General features: G+C 36.2%; 1 protein-coding gene across 5 annotated transcripts in view; it reads right to left on the bottom strand.

Moving 5' to 3' along the window:
- The window catches only part of fam184ab (family with sequence similarity 184 member Ab), a 182,253-nt gene that overhangs the window by 67,422 nt on the left and 92,524 nt on the right, over window positions 1-22,307 (bottom strand). For all 5 annotated transcript variants that reach the window (XR_003598534.1, XR_003598535.1, XR_003598536.1 and 2 more), the window contains exons 15-18: window positions 15,943-16,096; window positions 13,518-13,645; window positions 4,255-4,439; window positions 1,630-1,776 (exon numbers count right to left, since the gene is read on the bottom strand). Coding sequence is in view for 2 of the 5 variants with exons in the window: in XM_028041116.1 (XP_027896917.1) it covers window positions 1,630-1,776; window positions 4,255-4,439; window positions 13,518-13,645; window positions 15,943-16,096 (614 nt within the window). In the remaining 3 variants the exon portion in view is untranslated. The remainder of the gene's footprint in view (window positions 1-1,629; window positions 1,777-4,254; window positions 4,440-13,517; window positions 13,646-15,942; window positions 16,097-22,307) is intronic.

Here is a 22,307-nt window from a genome sequence, read left to right as displayed (position 1 = left end):
GAACGGACTAAATTTGTTAAGATAGATTTGTGCTGTTCTTACTTAAATTAGTAGAAGTGAATTTTCCCCCAAGCAAAAAGCAGAAAAGCATCAACAGGAATTAAAGTCAGAAAGATGAAGAATAAAAACAGATGAGATTTAAGGTAAGCCATAAATTGAACTAACACTGGAACTAAAATTATTTCAGTCGATTATTATCACGATTAACTGATTAATCAATTAATCAGATAAGAAAATTTATACATTCTGTAGATTTTTCATTTAAGGATTGTTTGTACAAGATTGGAAATATATTAAAAGATAAAAAAATAAACAATCCAATTATTCTTTTAAATAAGAAAACAAACATTTTGTTCCCTAAAGTTCAATAATATTTCATTCCTTTGATGTAGGTTGTAGCAAAAAATGCATCTGCAGCTATAAAAATACTTATGTTCTTAAATTAATAAAAGTTATTTTGCTCCTGTGCAAAATAAAACAAAAAAGCATATATAAGAGTTGTTAAGTTTTTTTAATCTTAACTTTAACAGAGCTGGAGCTTTTAACCATAAACCAACTTAAAAATGCTGGAAAATGTAACTTTTTACAGGAAATTATAACAGAGATGAGATATTTTCTCCAGGAAGATGAACTACATTAAAGACTAAACTATTTTTTTTTCTGTACAGACCAGCAGGTGGCGCTGTGCTGTCACCAGAATCCGACTGAAAAGGAGGTCAGCTATGATGAAGAGGGTGACTGCTGCCTTTAAGAACAGCAGAGCGTTTATTTCACTCATTCGTCTTCCTCTGACTTTCACTCTGACTCTTTATAAATTTCAGGTTCGGTCTGTTCGCCGCCAGCAACTAAAAACCTTCCACTTCCTCTGCTTTTCTTTTCCAGCATCCATTGTTTTCTCTCCTGTGACATTTTATCTGACAGCTTTTTTTTTTCTTACACAAAACTGGCTTCAGCTAATGGCTGATGTCACCTTCATATCCCTGGAATAAAAACAACTTAGATCATCAGAAATAATTATATATATATATATATATATATACACACACATTTTAACTAAAATTATATCAATCTTCATAATTTCTCGCCATGATAAATCTATCTGGGTCACATTTTATCTAAATCTGCACATTAGTTTCCAACTCTTCTGACATTCAGGCTGATGAGCCGAAATCCAAATTATTTAATATCCTCCAGAGTCTCTGTTCTTTTTGTTCAATTTTTACAGTAAAAGTATAGAAGAAGATTTATGGAAAATTTCAATAGAGGCCAGACTTTAAAAACGAAACGTACAAAAACGACTGGAAGGAAGAAAAGCTGGACAAACGGATGGATGGATGGAAACAGTTTTCAGACGATGTAAGGAGTAAAAATTCAGGACAATCACATTTTTTTATGAATTGTAAAATCCTTTCGTTAAATTCCAGAGTTTTCCAGATTTCTCAGTAAATCTGATTTGAACAACAAAATGTTTTCACTGAATTTGTCTCATTAATGTCCTAGCTAAAGTTTGCTCAGCATCGTTTTCCTCCATCTTGTGGAAATAAAGTCCAGTTTTTAATCTCTTTCCAACCAAATCCACAACAGATATTCTCCGTAACAACCAAAGTCAAATTCGTTTTGCGTACGTACAGAATCTGAAGAGCCGAGATCTTGTCCTTGAGGAGTTCCTGTGCTTTGTTGAAGTCCGACAGCATGTTCTGGGTCTCCCTGCTGTGGGCAGCGCTCAGCTCCGTCAGCTCCCGCTCGTGCCTCTTCATCAGCTCCTGTTCATGAGCCCTGAGGAGAGAGGAAGAGCTGAGCGAATCGCAGCATCGATCTGCTGAACTCTGCAGGTTAGTTTACACACGCAGAACGAGCCCAACCCGAGCTGGAGCTGCAAAAAATCAACCCAGTTTATAAAGAAATGATGATAGCATGTCATTTTCTTACTTGGAAAAACGTAAATATGAAGTACAGATGTATAATTCAGCATTAAAAGCTCAGAATTGGGGGATGAATTTGGGAAAACTTATGCAAGTTTTATTTTAATGTTTTAACATAAAATTGTTTTAAAAGTATAAAAACGTTCCTTCAGAAACAAAATCAGATTCAAAATTTAAACAATTACCCACTTTCTGATTGAAAGCCTTAATGTTTGCCAGCATTTTAAAGGAGTGTTGTGTTAAGTCTGGCGCCATCTATAGGCAAAGCTGCACACTGCAGCTGTTTCCTATATAATCATCCTCCAATCAGAGTAAACATGAATTAAAATCTGGTTGAATTAATTATGTTTTATCCTGTATTTTAACTAATATCTAAAATAATTAATTTCAGAAATGCAACTCAAATTGCAGAGCGACAAAAAACATGTGACTCCAGTAAACCACATTTATTGGAAAGCCAACGTCTCCTCCTGGATGGATGGATGGATGGATGGATGGATGGATGGATGGATGGATGGATGGATGGATGGACGGACGATCAGTTGGATGGATGGATGGATGGATGGACGGACGGATGATCAGTTGGATGGAAGACAGCATGTCCATCCTTAATTTTTCTTCCTTGATCTGAACCAATTTGTTGTGGCATTGGGCCTTCACCGCCGTCATGGCCGCCGTCATGGCCGCCGTCATGGCCGCCGTCATGGCCGCCTGAACCAGGCGGCTCTGCGCCATTTTCCAGCAGAGCAGAACTGAAACAAATCTCCTCTTTCATCCCATTCAGCTCTGCGGTGCGGTGACGCACACAGAAAAATAAATAAAGAACCAGAAACAGATTTCATTTTAATCTGCAAATGGCCGACGTTTCGCCTGAAGACTCAATCAGGACGTGGCGACTGCGTGCGTCTCCCGGGAGAAAACATAATTGATTGCTCTGAGGAGGAAGCGGGAGTGAGATTGGAAAAAGGAGACGCACGACGCATGGAAATAACTTAAACAACAAACTGCATGAAAAAAAAACAATGGCTGTAATTAAGATGGAGGGGAAAAAATCAACCAAATGAAAGCAGTGAATGTGACATTAAATAATTTATTACGTCAAATAAACGATGGTGGAAGTTGATCGTCTTTGATGGAAGGATGTTTGATGAAAAAAAGGAGAAGAAGGGATAATGAAGAAGTCTGCCTCTCACTCCGACTAGGCCGACTCTCCCTGAGGGGCGCACATCTTCCTCTTTTTTTATTTATCAGTCTATTTTTAACCACAATTCAGATCTTATGTAACAGAAGAGGCCTGTCAGCAAACTAATGGCGAATAACGGCGCAACAGGAGGGCGGCTGGAAAAACTAAACAAAAAACCTTGAAACACATAAAGATGACTGATTTCAACGCATCAGCTGCAGAAAACTGCTATAAAAATTCACATGGAGCCGCAGGGAACAACATGGCTGCACATCAGGGTTTTTCTTTTCACCCAAAATAACTAAAATTCCCAATTCGATGATTTAATGAGAAGGCAAGCGAGGTGTCATCAAATATAACTAGGAGAGTTTAAATTTAGCACCAAAAGGTTGGAGACGGATCCGCTGCTTAATGGATTTAAAGGAAACTTGTAATTCTTCCTTTAACAGGTCAGGATAGGCCTGCGGCCTAAACAAAACATGTTCATTATATTTTTTGCACAAAATTGTTCTTAGATTGTGAGACTTTAGTCCGCTCCGTCCTCCTGTCACTTTAAATCCAAATAACCTGCTGCTGGTCATGATTCAACTCAACACTTACACTCAAAATAGCTGCAAACGAATGCACAATTATTAATACCGTAGTACGTCTTTGAAAAGCAGAAGTGGAGCCTCCTGCACATCCAACAAGAATGGAGCATGTGGTTTCTGGATGTTAAATCAACAAAACACTTTTTACAGTGCTCACAGCCGTAAAACCAGCTGGCCAAACGTGCTGGAACTCAGCTGGGGTTGCTAGGTAACAGGGCTGGGACTGGATAGGGTTGCTAGGTAACATGGAAGGTCACTTAACAACTGGGAGGTTTTTTGCAATGGCTCATTTTCCAGACACCAAGAAACATTAACTTACTGATAAAAAACAACAGCTGGATGGTTTTTTTAAGCGCTTGGCCTGTTTGTAGAAGCAGCTAAAGAGGATGTGAAAAAATGAACAAAATGTGAATTTTGCAGAATACGTCCCCTTTAATATCTTTAAACTCTTTACTCTCAACATGATTTACTGGTTTAAAAGCCTAAAATGAAGGCATCTCAAACTGTAACTGGATCTGGCAGAGGAAAACAATCATTTGGGCTTTGGGTTTCGTCTTACCGGATCTGCTGGTTGGCTTCGCTGCGGATCTTCAGCACCTCTTTGCCCTTCAGCTCCAGCTCCCTGGTCAGGGTGCTGATGTTCTCGTTGAGCGTGTGGATCTGGTGGTCCAGCTGAGCGATGTGGCTCTTCCTCCGGGAAACCTCCTCCTGCAGCTCAGAGATCCGGCTCAGCAGGTCCCGCTCCTGAAACCAGGGAACAAATTCAGTCCAATCATCAGCGTCTTTCTAAAGGCTTGAGATGGATCCCTGTTCAAGTATTTTTCAAGCATTTCCAAGGTAAGTTTTCAAACTTTTGCAGCATCACTTTACAGATAAAAACAACACAAATAGACTAAAAAAGACAGAATTTTTACATATCACTTATTACTGTTATTAATAATGTTTTGTGATAGACAGCAGGGACAAAATAAATTACAATAATAAAAAATATATTTTTTAAAATGTCTCTCATACACTTTATACATCAGATTGATTTGAGAACAAAACACTAATTTTACAAAAAAAATCCAAAAATGTCAACAACGTTGTTTAACGTATAAAATATAAACCAAATTAGGAATAATAAATATTCATTATATTGAAACAATCCAAACATATTTAGGGTAAGTTAGCTTCTTGCTTAAATTAAATGCTTAAACACAATATATAAAGAAAATCTCTGTAGGTTTTGTGGCATTTAATAAATAGAAATAATTTTGTTGATTTTAACTGACCTAAAATAGACGAAGTTTAGTCTGATTTATCTTTAGACAGCGAGAAAACATGTGTGTATTTTCATCAGGTTTATGTAAATATCTGGATTCAGGTGCAAATAATGTTTTCCTAATTTGGATTATAAATTACTAAATTGTTCCATTTGAATATCAAGCACTTTCAATGACTTTATACAGAAATCAAGCACTTCCCAAACCTTGAAAACATCAAATTAAATTCAAGAATTTTCAAGGATTTGTATGAACCCTGTACAGATTCCTGCTGATTGTTTAATTATTAGATTCAGGTGAATAAAAACACAGAAACATCAAAAAGTTGGTTCACATTAAAGCATATTAATGTATTAGAATGGCCTAGTCAAAGTTCTGACTTAATTACAACTAATGAAACTGGAAAATTAACAATCTCCATCCAATCTGATGCAGCTGGACCATTTTTTGCAAAGAGAAAATGGCCTGAAGAGACATCTTCTTTGTTAAAGCTAAGGGGTCTTCAACCTGAGGCTCCAGAGCCACAAGTGGCTCTTTGGACGTTCCAAAATGGCCCCTGATAACTTTGGCTAAAAATTAAACCAAACCAGTTAATGCATTTATTACGTATACCGGTAATAATAAATGCATGTTTTAATATGAAATATTTGGCAAAATATTTTTTCATAAAAATGACACAAAAAGCACCAGTAACATGTTTTTAAAGTCATGAGACATTTGCGGCTCTAAATAATTTTTTTGGCTTTTCTGAGAGCAAAATGGCTCTTTGGGTCGTAGAAATTGCCAACCCTTGTGACAGAAAGTGTTCCCTCAGGGAGGATGGACACAAACACACTCAATGCAACACTTTCCTGACCCAAACCCACAGCCCGAGGAGAGCTGCATTACTGGATTAACTGGTTTACAGACAGAAGGAGCCCAGTGAGGAGGAAGGAAAGACGCCAGCGACTGAATCCATCTGCAGCCAGGCGCCGGCCTTGCATCCTCTCTGGAGCGGGATCAGTAGTTTCAGAAACAACATGTTGGCTGCTCAATAATAAAAACCAAAGCGAAGGAATGACAGTCCACTGTTTGGCTTCTCTGAGGCGTTTGGCTTCACAAATGGACGTACAAATTGTGGAAACTTGGAGGAGTGACAGGATTTGGAGATAAAAGAGGGACAAACATAGGAGGAACATGAACTTAAGGCTGCAGCTAATGATTAGATCTGTAATTATTTTATCAACTATTCTGATGATTAATCAATCATAACAAAAGATACAGATTTTTCACTTTACCACTTAAGCCTTTTTTAAGTGGTAAAATTAGAAACACATTAAATTATTGTTTTTTAACATAAAATGCCACTTGAGTTTTAGTTAGAACATGTTAAACAGATATAGTTTTCTTTCTTTAGTTTTTTTTTTATCTTAAATGCAAAACATACATATTTTATATTTGGCTTAATTATTGCTCTGAGTGTGTTTTTTCCCCCAGAAAATTGCATTTTGTTGAGTCTGTACACTGGAGTTAGTGATTAATCAGTTATTAAAATTAGTTGACGATTATCTCTACAATCAATTAATCACGATTAACCCGATTAATCAAAAGCTGAAGAATGCATCTCCATCCTTGTCCCTTGCAAATCAAAATACAAATTGCACAAAATATGGAGGAATATTCATCTTAGTGCTGCAACTAACAATTATTTTATTAATCAATTCTATTCTGACAATTATTGAGCAATCGGATAAACAAAATTAATTACTACTTTGAATGTGTTATTTTATCAGCAGATGGCCTTTAATTGAGTCTGTATACTCCAGTTAACGATTACTAAATTAGTTGACAATTATTTCCATAATCGATTAATTGTGATTAATCGATTAATCTGGAAACTGGGAATGCCAGTCCATCCTTCAAATCAGCAAATTTACACAGAACTTCTGGAACCAGGGAGGAATAACAGGAATTAGTGATAAATACAGGCAGAAACGGAAGAATATTTGAAGTTTGTTCCTTGTTCTGTCAACTCTTCTGATGATTAATCGATTAGTTGACGATTATTTCAATAACTGATTCATTGTGACTCATAGCAATTTAATTGTTTCAGCCCTAATTTATTTGAAGAGCAGTTTAAAACACTGAGATGCTTTCCAATGATCAACCTGGGAAACAAAAACATCAAATTATCAGAGAAAACCTGAAGCATCTTCCAATCACTTCCAAACAGAACCCTTAAATTAAATGTTGCTCCTTTTCAGGTGAATCTGATGTTAATTGTGTCTTTGAAAAATCCCAACAAATCTCAACTTCAAGCTTGTTGGTTAAAATATGCCGCTTATATCCAGGTAAATGAGATTATAACAATAAGATTTTGGGTAAAGTGCTTTGAATCCGTCAGAACATAAAAGACAACAGCGCTCCAAGCTGCCAGATGACTGCATGTAAACATGACCAGTGGGTGAAATTACTCATGGCCACCTGCTGAGCTGCTCTCTTTTCCTTCTCAGCTCCTCAGGGACTCGAGACGTTTCTGTTGTGGTGTGAAACGGAGAATATGAGCAGCGATTTTCCCCAGCTGGGAGAGGAGGCAGCGAACAAACGGTGCGTAGGTTCAATGGAGCGCCCACACAGAGGCGACACAATGAGTCCATTATCAGGACGTCACTAACGAGTGACGCATCCGAAACTTCAACATGTTTTCCACTTTGGCTTTAAAGGGAAACAGAAAATAGTTTTGACACCTTTTATTTAATGTCTGATATGCAGATGATACTCAGTTCTACATCACAACGTCACCAGGTGACCATGAACCCATCCAGGCATTGAACAGAAGCTAAAAACTAAACAATGTGGATGTGCCAAAACTTCATTCGGCTGAACAGAATCAAAATCGAAATAATTTTTTTACCTAAAGAGGAACGATCTAGAAATTATGCAGGAAGAATATTATGTGAAAATATTGAATTAACACCCGGAAGTTAAATGTTGGTCTTCCAACAATGAGCTTGAGACGCTTATCTTGAAAACTTTTGACCCAAGTCATACAGTTTAAAAAGCAATTCTATCAAACACAGACAAAATGTGAATTTATAGAAATACAGCAGATAATTTTTTTCTTATCCTAATTCACTTAAAACAGCTATTTTATCTGATTTTACAGTTCAAATTAAATGTTTATTTCAATATGTAACGTGCAGCTGCAGTAATCAGTGTTTTCATAATAATTTGTAGATTCACTTCACAATTAAACCTCCATTTTCAGAACAGAACCAACAACCTAAATACTCATTTTATACTGTTGTGAAAGTTAAATAAAAGTTAAATAGATATGGTCCTATCTTTTTTGTAAAACTTTATAAATAAATAAATAAATGTAGCTGCCATTTAAATCTAACAACCAGACCAGCCAAGTTACCATTAGAGACAAATTTGTTCTTCTAATGAGGCTTGAAAAGGAGAAAATGTTTCATCTGACGCAATAGAGAAGCACTTACCTTCATTACAATTAGATTAAGTAACTTTACTGTCCACTGATGATTGGCCCTCACTTTAAAACATTTCAACTAATTCAACTTGAATTTAAGACCATTTATATGATTTGTGTTCAGTCTCTAAAGGTCATATTATTTGTTTGAAACACTTTTCTCTGTCCAGATCCTCTTTAAAAACCTAAACCTTTTCTTCACTTTTCTGCTTTTTGTTTACATCCATTTTTGTTCTGTAATTTTGAAATTATCAACTGAAGAATAATCCAAACAGAGAAGTCAATCTACAGCAAAATAGCTCAGAAAGTGAAGAATCAAAGTGGCCTAATCAAAGTCCAGATATCAATGTGATTTAAAAGCCGTGGTGCAAATAAAAATAAACTTTTATCAGTTATTCCTGCTAAAAATTATTAAATATTTTTCATTTTGGCTTCATGTTTGTTCAGTAAAAGGTGATATTGTAGAATCTGTTACACTGACATCATGTCCTGAAGTTGATTATTTTCCTAAAACGAATAAATCCACAAGTTTAATGATGATAGTAAAAGACGGCAGCAGCTTTAAGCGTAACCTTATTGTCTATTTTAGAACAGTGGAGTAAAAATAAAACAGAATGTATAACAGTGAACGATCAGATCATTTAACAAAGTTTCTGTTTCCTGACCTGAAACGTGTTTGTAAAAACTCGGCGGGTCGCAGTCAGAGAGAGAAAGAGAAAGCAGAAAGGAAGGAGCGGTTTTAATCCGGAGCGACTAAACAGCGACTTCTGGCTTCAGAGAGATAACAGAGCCGCTTGCTGGGTGACGTCCCGAAACACCACAGACACTTTTCTGCTCCAAATCTCCTCTGGAGGCAGAAAATATTCCCTCCAAGGAACATTTTCAGGACCAAGAAACAAGACCTGTCGCAGTATATTTCTGCATTAAAGAGACGAGTGATAAGGTAACCGTTTTGTCATTACTGCTGAGAACCTCAGGGTGTTTTGTTGGGATTTTATGTCAGAGAAATGCAAAGTATTGTGAGGTGGCAGGGAAATGATTGATGGGTTGCAACTTTTTAAAACAGAAAAAACAGAAACAATTTACTGCCAACTTTACCAGATTTCTTTACAAACTTCCTCAAACTCAGATTAGACGGAAAATGTCTCTGAGATCATCACAAGTTTTAACTGGATTTATATTTAGACTTTCTAACATTAATTTAGATATCTGCTGTGTGCTTGGTATCACTTTCAATTCACTTAAAAAATTATGTATTTTAAAAAAAAATACATATTTCTATGTCATATTTAAGTTACTTACATCACTGTTAGTTTTATGTATATTTTATAAATTGCTATCAGTTACGGTTATATTTGTATTACTAATATTTAACACCTTGCAGGGAATAGCTTGTCAACTAATAAGCAATTTCCCCTTGGCGATCAATAAACCTTTTTTCCTTCCTTCTTTCCCTCTCCAAAGGGAAATTAAATGTTGATGATGTTGAAGCTGTGGGACGAAAGAATCTCCAGTAGCAGTCAGTCTCGCTATGTATCTGAACAACCCTCTGAAGCTGAAGCTGGAGTAGGGGATATGATCCTGTTCTTTGTTTGAACTTTCTCTTCCTCCTCTCTGCTTTGCTTCCTTTTGACCCCTGTGAGTTTTGGGGTCGTATTTCAGATGTTATTTGAGCTTTTGAGATGATAATCAGTGGCTCCCAGTTGTAAAAACTATATCTTGTTGCCATGGATACATCCAAAAGTAAAAAAATGAAAGGAGCGAAAATACATCCAGCTGCACAGCATTTAGAATCAGAGGGAATAATTGTATAAAATATGCAACAATTTAATCCAAAAATTAAGAGTAAAAGATAATATTGAGATTTCTGAAGATGCGATTTTTAACTTGTTTTAGAAAATTTTGAGTTCAGGAAGACACTGGAAGAGATTATAATTAATCTAATTTCATGTTTCGGTGGATTTATATCTGATTACTGCAAATAAAAGCAAATAAGAAAAATTGGTAGAAAGACGTCGATTTATCCTTCACAGGTCCAACCATTTGTGTTCAATATTGAAACTCATCCAGTTGAAACCTGAGGAAAAGGAAATTCTGAGCAGAAAGTCCTGGTTTCTTCGCGCCGAGCGTTTAACTGAAGCAAAGAGAATCGATGTTTAGTTCCCGTTGGCAGGCTGCTGCTCTGAGGTGACGGATGGTTTATGAACTTCATGTGATTTAATAAACCGACGTTTATCAGTCAGACAACCGTCAGCAGAGGCAGCAACGTCCGCAGGACCATGTGTGAAATTTGCGATTTCAATTAGTTTTTCCCTTCGTTTGTCGCCTGAAATGCTCCATGCAGCCGAACGCATCGCTACGGCTGAAATCAGGACTCTGATGGTTTTAACACAGTCAAGTTCAAGGACTTTTCAAGCATTTTCAAGGCAAGTTTTAAAACTTTTCCAAAGATAAAAACAATTAACTAGACAAAAAAAGTTTATATCCATGATTACATGATATAATTTATTACTATTATTAATGGATTTTCACAGTATTCTACATAAGAAAATAAAGTAAAATATAACAAAATGTTTTGAAATTTCTCTCTCACATATCTTTAAAATCTATAACTTTGTTTAACATAGAAAATATAAAATGATCAATAAGTTATTGAGTTATTAGGAATAATAAATACTGATTACATTGAAACAATCCAAACTAATCAACCTTCCTGCTCAAATTAAATGTTTAAATATAATACACAAAATAATCCCTGAAAGGTTTTCTGACCTTTAGCAAATAGAAATAATTTTGGTAATTACAAATTTAAAAAAGTTTATTCTGGTTTAACTTCAGACAGCGAGGAAGAAATGTGTCGTTTAATTAAGTTGTATGATTCAAGTGTCAATAATGTTTTCCAAATTTAGGCTTTTAATCAAACATAAATTAAACTTTATTACAAAACTGTGCAGTTTGAATATCAAGCACTTTAAAGAAGTTTATACAAAAATGAAGCACTTTCCAAACCTTAAATTTCAAGAATTTTCAAGGATTTAAACAAAAACACTGCAGCCCTACAATCTGCTTTGCTTTAGTTTAACTGCAGCATCTGAATGGAGTCATTGCTCTGATTTACTGCATGACTGGCAGTTCAGTTCAGACTCTAACGCTCAGATATTAACCTTTATTGACTTCTTGTCACCTCAGCAGCAAAAGACGGAGGGAATTAAAGACAACCAGCTGCGCATCTTTGGTAGAACATCTGAATCATAAGGTGACGAAAGAGGAACCCATGGCGTATGAGGGTAATTAGGATGATTTACAAGCAACAGTAGGACGGTTCCCTGCAGGGCAGGGATGGGGTGTGTGTGTGTGTGTGTGTGTGTGTGTGTGTGTGTGAGAGAGTCTGCATCCTAAAGCACGCTCACTTCATCATTTAATCATTTCACCATCCTCCCTCTAATTTCTCCGACTTCAAATGAAAACAAAATGCAGCTAAGCAGTGAAAGTTTTCTGCACAGATAAAAATAATATGGGTCATGAGTGATGGAGGAAACTTTTATTATTGGGGGTTTCATTCCTAAAACTGAAGATAAAGTGCCAACATTTCAGCTGTAATTCTCTAATTTAACTGGCTTTAGTTTTCCTTGATTAAAACTATAATAAACTTTCTGTTGCTTAGGAACTCAGCTAAACACCTTTTAGCTTCAGGACCCTCTCCAAATGTTTTTAAGCCTTAACAGTGAAATATATTAAAAAAACGTTTTAGAGTCAAGGCTTGACGTTTTCCAGTTTACATTATTTTTGAATGATTCAAAAGGTTAGGTTTACTAACCACGAGTTCACTTAAAAAGAATCTTAGATCTGCAAAAATTAGAGGAAGCTAATGCTAAATCACTATCAGATAAAGAAAAGTTAACAGAAACAAACATTAAACCATTAAATACATACACAAATTTGAAGAAGCCAATGCTAAATAACTAAACATGAAAAAATTTGCAGAAGCTAACGCTAAACCATAAACACATAAAAATGTGACTTATAGCCGTTACTTTCTACTCAATATTAAAGAATTACAGACTTAAAACCAGCTTTTATATCTTGTTTTTAAGTTAGTTTCGTCTTCTTTCAAGTGTATAACAATATTTGTACTGAAACTAGACCAGGATTACTTGGTAAGATTTAATGTTTTTTCAGTGTAGGAGCAATGAATCTAAAAGCAATCTGAAGGTTGACTTGTTATTTTTACAGTTTGATGAAGAATCTGAAGGAGCAAATGGTTAAAATTTTAAATCTAGGGTGAGAAAATTCTCCAGATCTGATTGAGAAGTGATGGTTAGTTATCAAAAAGCAAGTAGAGAAATAAAAACCGATAAACTGCGGCTGTGTTTCTGTTACAAATGTGAGCAAAACTTTGCTAATATTCTGTTAATGTCAAGAAACACAATTTTGTAATTGTAGTGTTTCCATAAAATATGAATAAGTTTAAGTAATAAATCATTAATAAACATCCCGTGCCATCATCCTCCCACCACTTCCTGTTGTCGTCTTCTTTGTGGTTTCCACCAGTAGCAACATCTAGTTGTTAATCATGTGATTCATGTGATGTGAAAAACGTGACTTCAATAATAAATTAAAAAACTTCCATTAAGCGAATTCATTTCCTTAATGTCAAATTGCACAATCAAATGATCAACGGAATCGCAGCTTTGATGACCGTCAGTCAGGATTTGATCAACGCTGAAAATATCGACTCCTGATGCATTTGCAGCTTTGCTAAAACTTTGAGTCGTTAAAATAATCTACACTTCATTTGTCTCAGGAGGAAGTTCTTCAGAAAGCTTCCTCAGACCCGACTTTAATGACGCGATCTCGCCGCCGCCCATCAGAGAGACGAAGTCTGAAGTGTTTGGGAGGATTCAGACGAGACGGCAGAGTCGTTCATCATGCAGCGCGGCTGGCAGCTTCAGCAGAAACCATTAACGTCACACTGATTATTACAATTAAATGCTAAAACACAGTTCAGTCCGCAGCTGTCAAGCCGAGATTTATGATCATCTGATAATGAAAGTGTGGCTGAGGACAGATAAGAGATGAAGGTTCTACCTGGCTCTGGTTGTCCTCCAGGACTTTCTCCAGCTCGGCCTTGGCAGCTGCAGACTCCTGGTGGTGGGCCTGCCGCAGGTGTTCGATGGCCGAGGCGTGGATGTGGTTCAGCTCCGATCGCAGAGAGGCTGCAGGACGACAACAACAAGGAAGAATTTATCTTTCAAGAGGAAAAAAAGAGGCTGAACATGAAGGAGTTAGAAAGCTCTGGAAAGACAAAGGAACTTGCTTTTTTGAAAAAATTGTCCAGATGGCCACGATTTTTTAAGATGGTCATCAAGGAAAATATATTTTTTCACTAAATTTGTCAATATTTTTCCCTGATGAATACTTTTGCTGTCAAGTCCTACATGACTGGACCCTCAGAAAACATATTTACTGACCTATTTTTTTTATTTTTCATGATGGTTAGTATGGTTGTCATGAAAAATAAATGTTTGGACTAAAATCTTCAATTAATGTGTCCGGTGTCTAACAATAGCCAACACGTTTTGAATCATAGAAATCACTTATATTTTCTTGATCTTATGTTTACTTTTCCATTGAACATTTTTCAAAATGGCCACCATGGTGGTAATGGAGGAAATATGTTAGCACTAAAATTAGCAGTTGCCAGTGGTAATCAAAGCATTAGGTTCATTCACCACTAGTTTGTTAGATCTTTGCTCTGCTAATGCTAGGCACATACAAAAATTTGAAGAAACTAATGCTAAGCTGCTAAACACATAAAAAATTTAGCAGAAGCTAACACTAAAATGCTAAACATATAACAAAATTAGCAGAAGTTAACACTGAACCACGAACACATACAAAAAGTTGCAGAAACTAACCCTAATCCACAAAACAGATGAGGAAAAATTAACAGAAGATCATAAAAAATTGTTAAATACATACAAATGTTTGAGGAAGCTATGGCTAAACTTCTAAACACATTAAAACAATTAGCAGAAGCTAATGCTAACCATTAAGACAACTGACTCTCAGTCTGTCACGTCTTCCGACTGGTATGAGACTCACACACCAGTAGCATTTTATTACAATAATTAGTTTAAAGGTTCAAAAAATGTCGGCCATGTTGAAAAATGGCCGCCATCCTCTAGAAACACTTGAAAGATTTTTACAGGAGCCAAACTCTGAACAAAGAGGAGAGAATCTGCTTCCTTTAGCAGATTTAATCCTCACTTCAAACATCTGTTATTGCAAATGGATCAAAAGAAAGAGGAAACGTTTTCAGCTTTTCTATCAACAGGCTGTATTTCTCTGTAGTGAATAATGTCTGAAAACACAAAACCCTGAGTGGGGAAGAGTATGAAAATTGGTGGAGGAAGTGATAATGAGAAAAGGAGGGTAATAAAAGGATGTCAAGAAGCAGGAAGAGAGAGACGGATGGAAGGAGCTCTGCAGTGTCAGGACCGAGACATGAAGGTTAATGGAGGCCCATTCATCTCACTCTGCCGCACGGCGCTAGCACTATAAACTGGGTGGTCCTCATATTTTAATACGCCTCAGATATATTTAGTGCAGATTTAACTCCTCTGGCATTTATTTTATCCAATTTCTCATATATGTTTGAATATATTTATAGACACTGACCCAAATTGTGTTGTTTTATTAAACAAATTTGAGTTTTTTAAAAACCTTTAACTCGCCATTTAAGGAAATTTTTGCAAAATTATTAAAACTTTTTTAACATGACTTATTTAATGATTTCAAGACATTTTAAGGCCTTAATTAAGACTTTTTAAGGGTGCATGGACACCGTGGTCAATATGTGTTGCTAAGACTGTCACAATACATTTTTCTGAACAATAAATTGTCCCATAAGTTATTGCTGTAAACGATAATATTGTTGTCTTGAGACCATTTTCAATAATGGTAACGGCATAATAAATCAAGAAAACCTTCTCAAAGATCAACAAATGTTAAATCTTGTAACTGGAAAACATTGTAAATATCCAAAATAAGTAAACAAAACTACAGAAACAACAAAATTATTCTAAAAAAAAGAAGCTAGTTGAGACCAAAGTAATAAACTGCAGATCTTTATCATCCACGTTTTGGTAGAAAAAAGAGAAAAATGATAAATTATGCAAATGGAAATTATTGAACTTGTTTTAATTTTTCATTCGATGAACTGATTTATTGCAACAGGCCTACATTTACTGCAAACTGAGATGACTGACAGCTGCCTCATATGGGTAAGACACTGACTGCTTCTTACTACTCCACACAATCCCATTTAAGTTAATCTTCAATGTGAAACTTTCCAAACGATGTCTGCCTGTATTTGAATAATCCGGGTGTAATATCTGTCCAATTTGAAAAGTAAAGTAAAACTTCTACCGGTTTTATTAGCTTCCATGCTAAAAGCTGATGATGAGAGGAAATGTGAATCTGACACAGTTCAGATGCAGGGAACCCTCACCCAGCATGGCTTTGCCCTCGTCCTCCAGCTCGAAGCGGAGAGTCTGCAGCTCCTGTTCTGACTGCTGTTTGAGCGTCTCGATGCTCTGCCGGTGGACCTCCCTGAGCGACTGCAGCTCTGCGTGGTGATGATGGCGCAGACGCTCCTCTAGGTCCTGATGGAGGCACAGAGGAAGAAAAATGTGAGTAAAACGAGAAAAGACGATGCACTAAAAGGCCAAACTGTTTGTTAAAGAAAGAGAATGACAACAACAAAATATGTCCCGAAAAGGTCAATAAACGATGGATGATTAGAAAATACAAAACCAACACTGGCTACAGCAAACTGAAACTTTTAAATTCAAGCAGGTTAATGTTGCTGTATGACAAATGAATGTACGACGGCGTATTAGGGTGACTGTAAATATATATATAAAAATGAACTGACTGGTAAAAAAAAAAAAATCTGAAGTTAATCTCAGAAATCTTCTAGAAATAAAAAAAAGGACATTTCTGAGTTTCAAAAGTCAAACATTTTCAACTTTTGGAAATTTTCTTAGATTCAGAAATAAAAATATGAGCAAATGGCCCCCGGCCTCCCTTTGGACACCCTGCTTCAGCCTTTTAAAGCGGTAGCGTCGCGTTTTTCAGGTTCCTGCTAATCCCCATTGTCCTGAAGCAACCAGCGGTGGAGGAATGAGAAAGTGAGTTTTAAAACCCACTAATCTGCCTCGGTCTTCGCCACAGATCAGTGGTGCTTTTGTAAAAATGGCGGCTCCATCCCTTTAATTAAAGGCAGCGCATTAATCTTTACTAAACGCAGCGAATCCCATAATTACCATCTGACTGAAATGCTGCTGCTGCGTTCATTTCCTCCGACTCGCTTCTTTTAATGGACCGTCGATATTTTTCATCAACAACATGGAGGAACATGAGCTGACCTTAATCCTGACCCCTGGAGCTGCAGGAAGTGAGGCGTGAGAGCGGCGTAGCTGAATTTTAATGTCCGAGCTTCCCTGAAGGCAACACAGGAACTCGGAAGTTAAATGATTTCTGATCCAGGATCAGAGAAACGGATCCAGATGAAGGATCGGACACAATTTTCCAAAAACATGGAGAAATTTTACAAATAATAAAAAAATAAATAAGAATAAAATGATACAGAAGGCGATGCAAACATGTTTTCATGTTGATTAAATTAAGATTTTATCAGTTATTAATTATTAAGTAACATTTCTGCAGCGTATATGTAAATTGTGTTATAGCGTCAGACACATCTTTAACGAAGGAAGGAAGGAGGGAAGGGAATAAGGATGGAAAAACTGAAAGAAGGAAGCAAGAAAGGGATGAGGGAAGGAAAAAAGAAAAAAAGGAAGGCTTGACAAACTAAAGGAAGAAAGGATGAGAAGAGGAAAGAAAGAAGGAAAAGAGGGATGAAAAACTGACAGAAAAAAGTAAAAAGGGAAATAAAGAAGAACAAAAGGATACAAAAATAACAAAAAGAAAGGAATGACATAAGGAAAGAAGGATGGAAGGACAGATGGAAAAAGGAAATACAGTAAAGGATGGACAAACTAAAGGAAAGAAAGAATGAGCAAAGGAAGGAAGGAAGGAAATAATGAAAGAAGGATGGACAAACTGAAAGAAGAAATTAGGGAGGGAAAGAGAGAAGGAAGGAACAAGGAAAGAAAGGAAAAAAGAGCAAACAAGAGGAAGGAGAGACGGAAGGATATCCAGAAAGAGACTCGGTCGCTGCTTGTCGTTTTGTTGATGGAGAGAATCAGAGAGGAAGAACTCAGAGTTTAGCATCATCATCGTGAAGAATCGTTTTATAAGATGAAGAATCGTTTTGGTCAAAACTGAAGTTTGCTCTGATTTCACTTCAGACAGACAGAAAATAACGACCATGTCACTTTTCACCCGCCGAATGTAAACTTCTGGCTTGCACTGCGAGTCACCCTCAAACTTCCCGAACTTGCAGCCATTTTGATTTGGAAACTTTCTGTTTTGTGCCGTAATAAAATCAACCTGCGCTGCGAAAAGAACACTTATCACCATAAACGCAACACGGAGGCAAAACGAAGTGAAACAAAAGAAGATAAACTGCCAGCCGCTCCTCGCCGCTTCTATTTGTAGCTTTTTGTATCGGCGGGAATTAAATCTGGTTATGTGACCGTGCGCGCGCTCATGTTGCAGGGATTTGGAGCTACTTTATTACTCCCTGGATATGACTTCCTGTGAACTGTGAAGAGATAACACCGGGCGCCGCCATCCAGCCTAACACGCATAAAACACACATTCACAAATCATCCTTCAAATGGCTCCACTCAGGATAATTGAGTTTGCTTTCCCCGGCGCTGCAGACAGAAATATAAACAGCACCTCAATATAAAAGCCCTCCGTAAAGCTTTTAACTCCCAGTTTCTCTGCTTATTAACTAAGACTGCAGCGGGAGGAAAGATGCTTCCGATGATTTCGTCGTTACACAGAAAGTTTCCTCTTAATGCCATCAGAGAGGAGAATATTTCTGATAAAACTATTTATTTACGTCATTCAAGGATCTTCAAAGAGCCGTGTTTCCATTGATTATATAAGTGCTCAATTTGATGTTTAGAAAATAAATTTGCTTAGTGGAAACATAGGAATTTTCGGCCATATTGAAATTGGTTTATTGGGCAAAACTGCAATGGAAGCACTTTTTTTTGCATCACACAAGTCACATGATCAACAACCACATGTTACTACTGGCAGAAACCGCAAAGAAGAAAACAGGAAGTAGAGACGTTGTTTTGTTTTTACATATTTATTAAAATAATCAAAGCCTTCTTTTCAACTCCTCTGGGATTTGGGGTCAGAGTTCAGGTAGTGTTTCAGCTATGAGATGTTCATCTGTTCCCAATTGCAAACAAAAAATTAATATTAGGATTCTTCACAAAAAATCGATTAATCCTTAACGGGACTATACAGATTTTAAAGAAGGCCAATTGATAAAAACAATACATTAGTTTTTTTAGCAATATAAAAACAATATATAAGTACTTAAGCCAAATTTTCTTTACAAAAATATAAACATTTTGCAGTTGAGATAAAAACACTTTTGTCTGTAAATGTGTTTTAGCCAAAACTCGACAGTCAGTTTTAGCTTCGCCTGATTCAGATGAACTAAAGTTATGCTACGTTGCTGCATTTCAGCCAATAAAATGTTTGTTTTCTTAAAATATTTGTTCATTTGCCTTTTTAATGTATTACTTATATTGTAAGTTAAATGAAAAATATGCAGAATTTGCTCATTGTTTATCTGATTAATTGATTAATCGTCAAAAATAAAATAATCTTTAGTTCTACAATAAGTACTTTTTTACCACAGTTAAGAATCCTAACATCTGTTCAAAAGTAAAAAAGTAAAAGGGAAAATCCTTTTAGCTGCATACCATCCAGAAAAATAAAACAAAATTCAAAAAGAACAAATCAGAAGTAATGAAATGGAGCGACTCCAACATGCTGCCACAGCAAGCGCCGCAAATCAGAGTTAATAGTGAGTTTACAGAAGAATATTAAAAACTGAGCTGCATGACTCAATCGCTCTTCCTTGTTCAAATTTATAGTCAAATAGTTGGCAGCAACACATGCGAGGACGCTGTTCTCTGACCGGCAGCTTTCTGACAATTACAGCATCCGAGAGGAGAAGGGGGATTTAAAACCGAGATGTATGGCTGATCCACATCGACCTTGGCTGAAACGGAGGGATTAGCGCTGAGCGACGACTCATTGGCACGTTGAGGAGCGCGGGCTTTGTTTTGGAGCGTGCATATTTCCACATTAAGCAGAGAAGAGACGGCGCTGTCAGAGAGAGTGAGGCGCGGCGGCGATGAGTCACTGCAGCTCTAACCTTGACTCTGACAAGACGGAGCTGAATTAAAATGTCAAGTAGCTGGGCTTGTTCTGAAGAGCTGCTTCCACTGCCACACACAACGGTCAAACTCATCGGTTTTTAAAAGAAAGAAAAGATTTGCACATGAGTGGGTTGGCAATTCTGTCTCGCAAAGTATTTGGATCCTTTGAAATAGCAAAGCAGTGCAAAATTGTGAAAGAAAAAATGCCAAAAACAACATTTTGGTGCAAATACACTTAAAATAAGACAAAACTAGAAATAACTTTTCAGCTAAATATAGGAGCTTATAAGTCAATAAAAAGGTATTTCTTTCACTTTCAGACTATTTAACAGTCTTGTTATATGTGAAGAAACCTTGTACTTTTCATCAATATTAAGGAATTATTGATTTAAAGGGGCAGTATTATGTAAAATTACCGTTTTTAAAAAGCTTTACATCATGTTTTTATGTTACTCCCTCATCAAAAACATACCTGGAGTGACCTTTAATCTCCATTTCAACATTCATCTCTGCAAAACACCTGGGCGGACATAGCTCCGCCTTCAGGGCACAGCTCCTCCCCCACTCAGCTCCTTCAGACTAGCCAGCAGCAATTAGCAAACACCTGGTGAGCTCATCATAGGAGCTGCGTCTCAGTGAAAATGTTGTTAAACAGAGGAGCCATGTTGTGAGAACTTTTAAAGAGACAGGTCCAATATCTAGGCTTTAAATCAGGAAGTGAAATTTCTTTTAAATCATATTTGACGTTTTTATAATAATTAAAGATAGTAACATGGTTGTACTATGAAATGACACTGTGTGTCTGGAAAACATAGAATACTTACTCTTTAAAACAAGCTCCTAATTGTTACATTAAGTTAATTTTGTATTATTTGAAGTGTAAGATATTTGCTCCAGAAATAAAACAAAAGTACTTCAGATTTTGTACTTTTTCAGTGCAGATTTACGCAGAAGGACTGTGACTTTTGAAGGAAACTGACTTCACTGGATTTTTAAAGAATTTTTTTATTTACACAAAAATAAAACAAAATCCTCCTCCATTAATTAGGAAACTAAATACTTTTTCCCCCAGCATGGCTCTGTTATTATGAAATCCACTTTGCTGTCTCAGACATTAACTCCTCTGACCTGAAATAACACAGCTGAGCCTGCAGGCAGCAAACAAGATGATTTACTGCTGTAGCATTGTTTGTGTTCCCCTGACCCTGTTTCCAGCTCATCTGAGTCATGAACCAAAGCTGAGAGGCAACCCAACCTACAGCCTGCAGGAGAAGATTCTATTGTGGGCTAAGAAAACAGAAAAAGCTCCCAAATGTATTAATAGTAACATCATGGAGGATTCCATTTGGCTTTTCTCTCAACAAAACTCAACAAAAAATTATTAGAATGAAGAAAAACATACATGTTTTACTGTAATCCCTGCAGTGAATCACATTTGATATATAAAAAAAGCAACAGAAATGCATTGTGATTAATATCTAAACTACTAAACTGCACACAGTATTTTCAAATTTATTGCTATTTACTGAACAAAGAGTGGAGAAAACAGCAATACAGTTAATCTGGAGGGATTAAAACATTAACTGGAATTTATTGTGACAACGATAAATTAAAATTCTTATTGTGAAAACAAACTTACCACAAAAAATGATACATTCTTTTGTGCAAAAACTCAAAATCTCACCAACTATTTTTGTGTACTTTCTAGTGCAAATATCTCAGTTCATCTGAAATAAGACAAAACTAACTTACCGGTAAGAAATAATAGATTGTGTAAGTAAAAAATTATTTGGATGAAAAAGTTCTAGTTCCATTGCAGAGTTAGGCAGTAACTAGTTACATTTACTCAGTTACATTTACTTAAGTAACTTTTTTGAAGAAAATAGTTTTAGGAGTATTTTTACTTCGATGTACTTTTTACTTGAGTAACTTTATTATGACCAAAAATTCACCAAAGAGACGCACACAGTTTCATACATTTTAAATTGGAATAATTTTATTTTTCCTGATTTTGTTACTTATATGAATTATTGTCATTTTCATCTTTAGAAAAAAACCCCTAAATTTCCACTTGACTTTATATTTTGTTCAGTCAGATTATATAATTAAGTATTAAGTGATAATTTGACCAGTTACTCAGTAGTTTAGTAGACTTTTTAACAAAGTTTTTTACTCTTGAGTAATTTCTTGAACGTCTACTTTTTACTCTTACTGGAGTAAAAGTAAACTGAAGAGATGCTACTCTTACTGGAGTCTAATGTTTGGGGTTTTTGCTAACGGCTCTACCCACCTCTGTTCCACTGGCAGATTATTTCACATGGGAAAATGTTTTGCTAGAAGTGAAATAATCTGCCAATTTCAGCAACAATAAAGAATTATTGAATTACAACAAACTGCTACATCCAACAGCTCTGGAAAAAAATTAAGAGACCACTTAATCAGTTTCTCTGATTTTTTACTCTTTATAGGTTTATGTTTGAGTAAAATGAAAATT

Source organism: Xiphophorus couchianus, chromosome 15, assembly GCF_001444195.1.
Source record: "Xiphophorus couchianus chromosome 15, X_couchianus-1.0, whole genome shotgun sequence".
Taxonomy (NCBI): Eukaryota; Metazoa; Chordata; class Actinopteri; order Cyprinodontiformes; family Poeciliidae; genus Xiphophorus; species Xiphophorus couchianus.
Note: the sequence above shows the minus strand (reverse complement) of the source record. Positions and strands in the feature narration are given on the sequence as shown.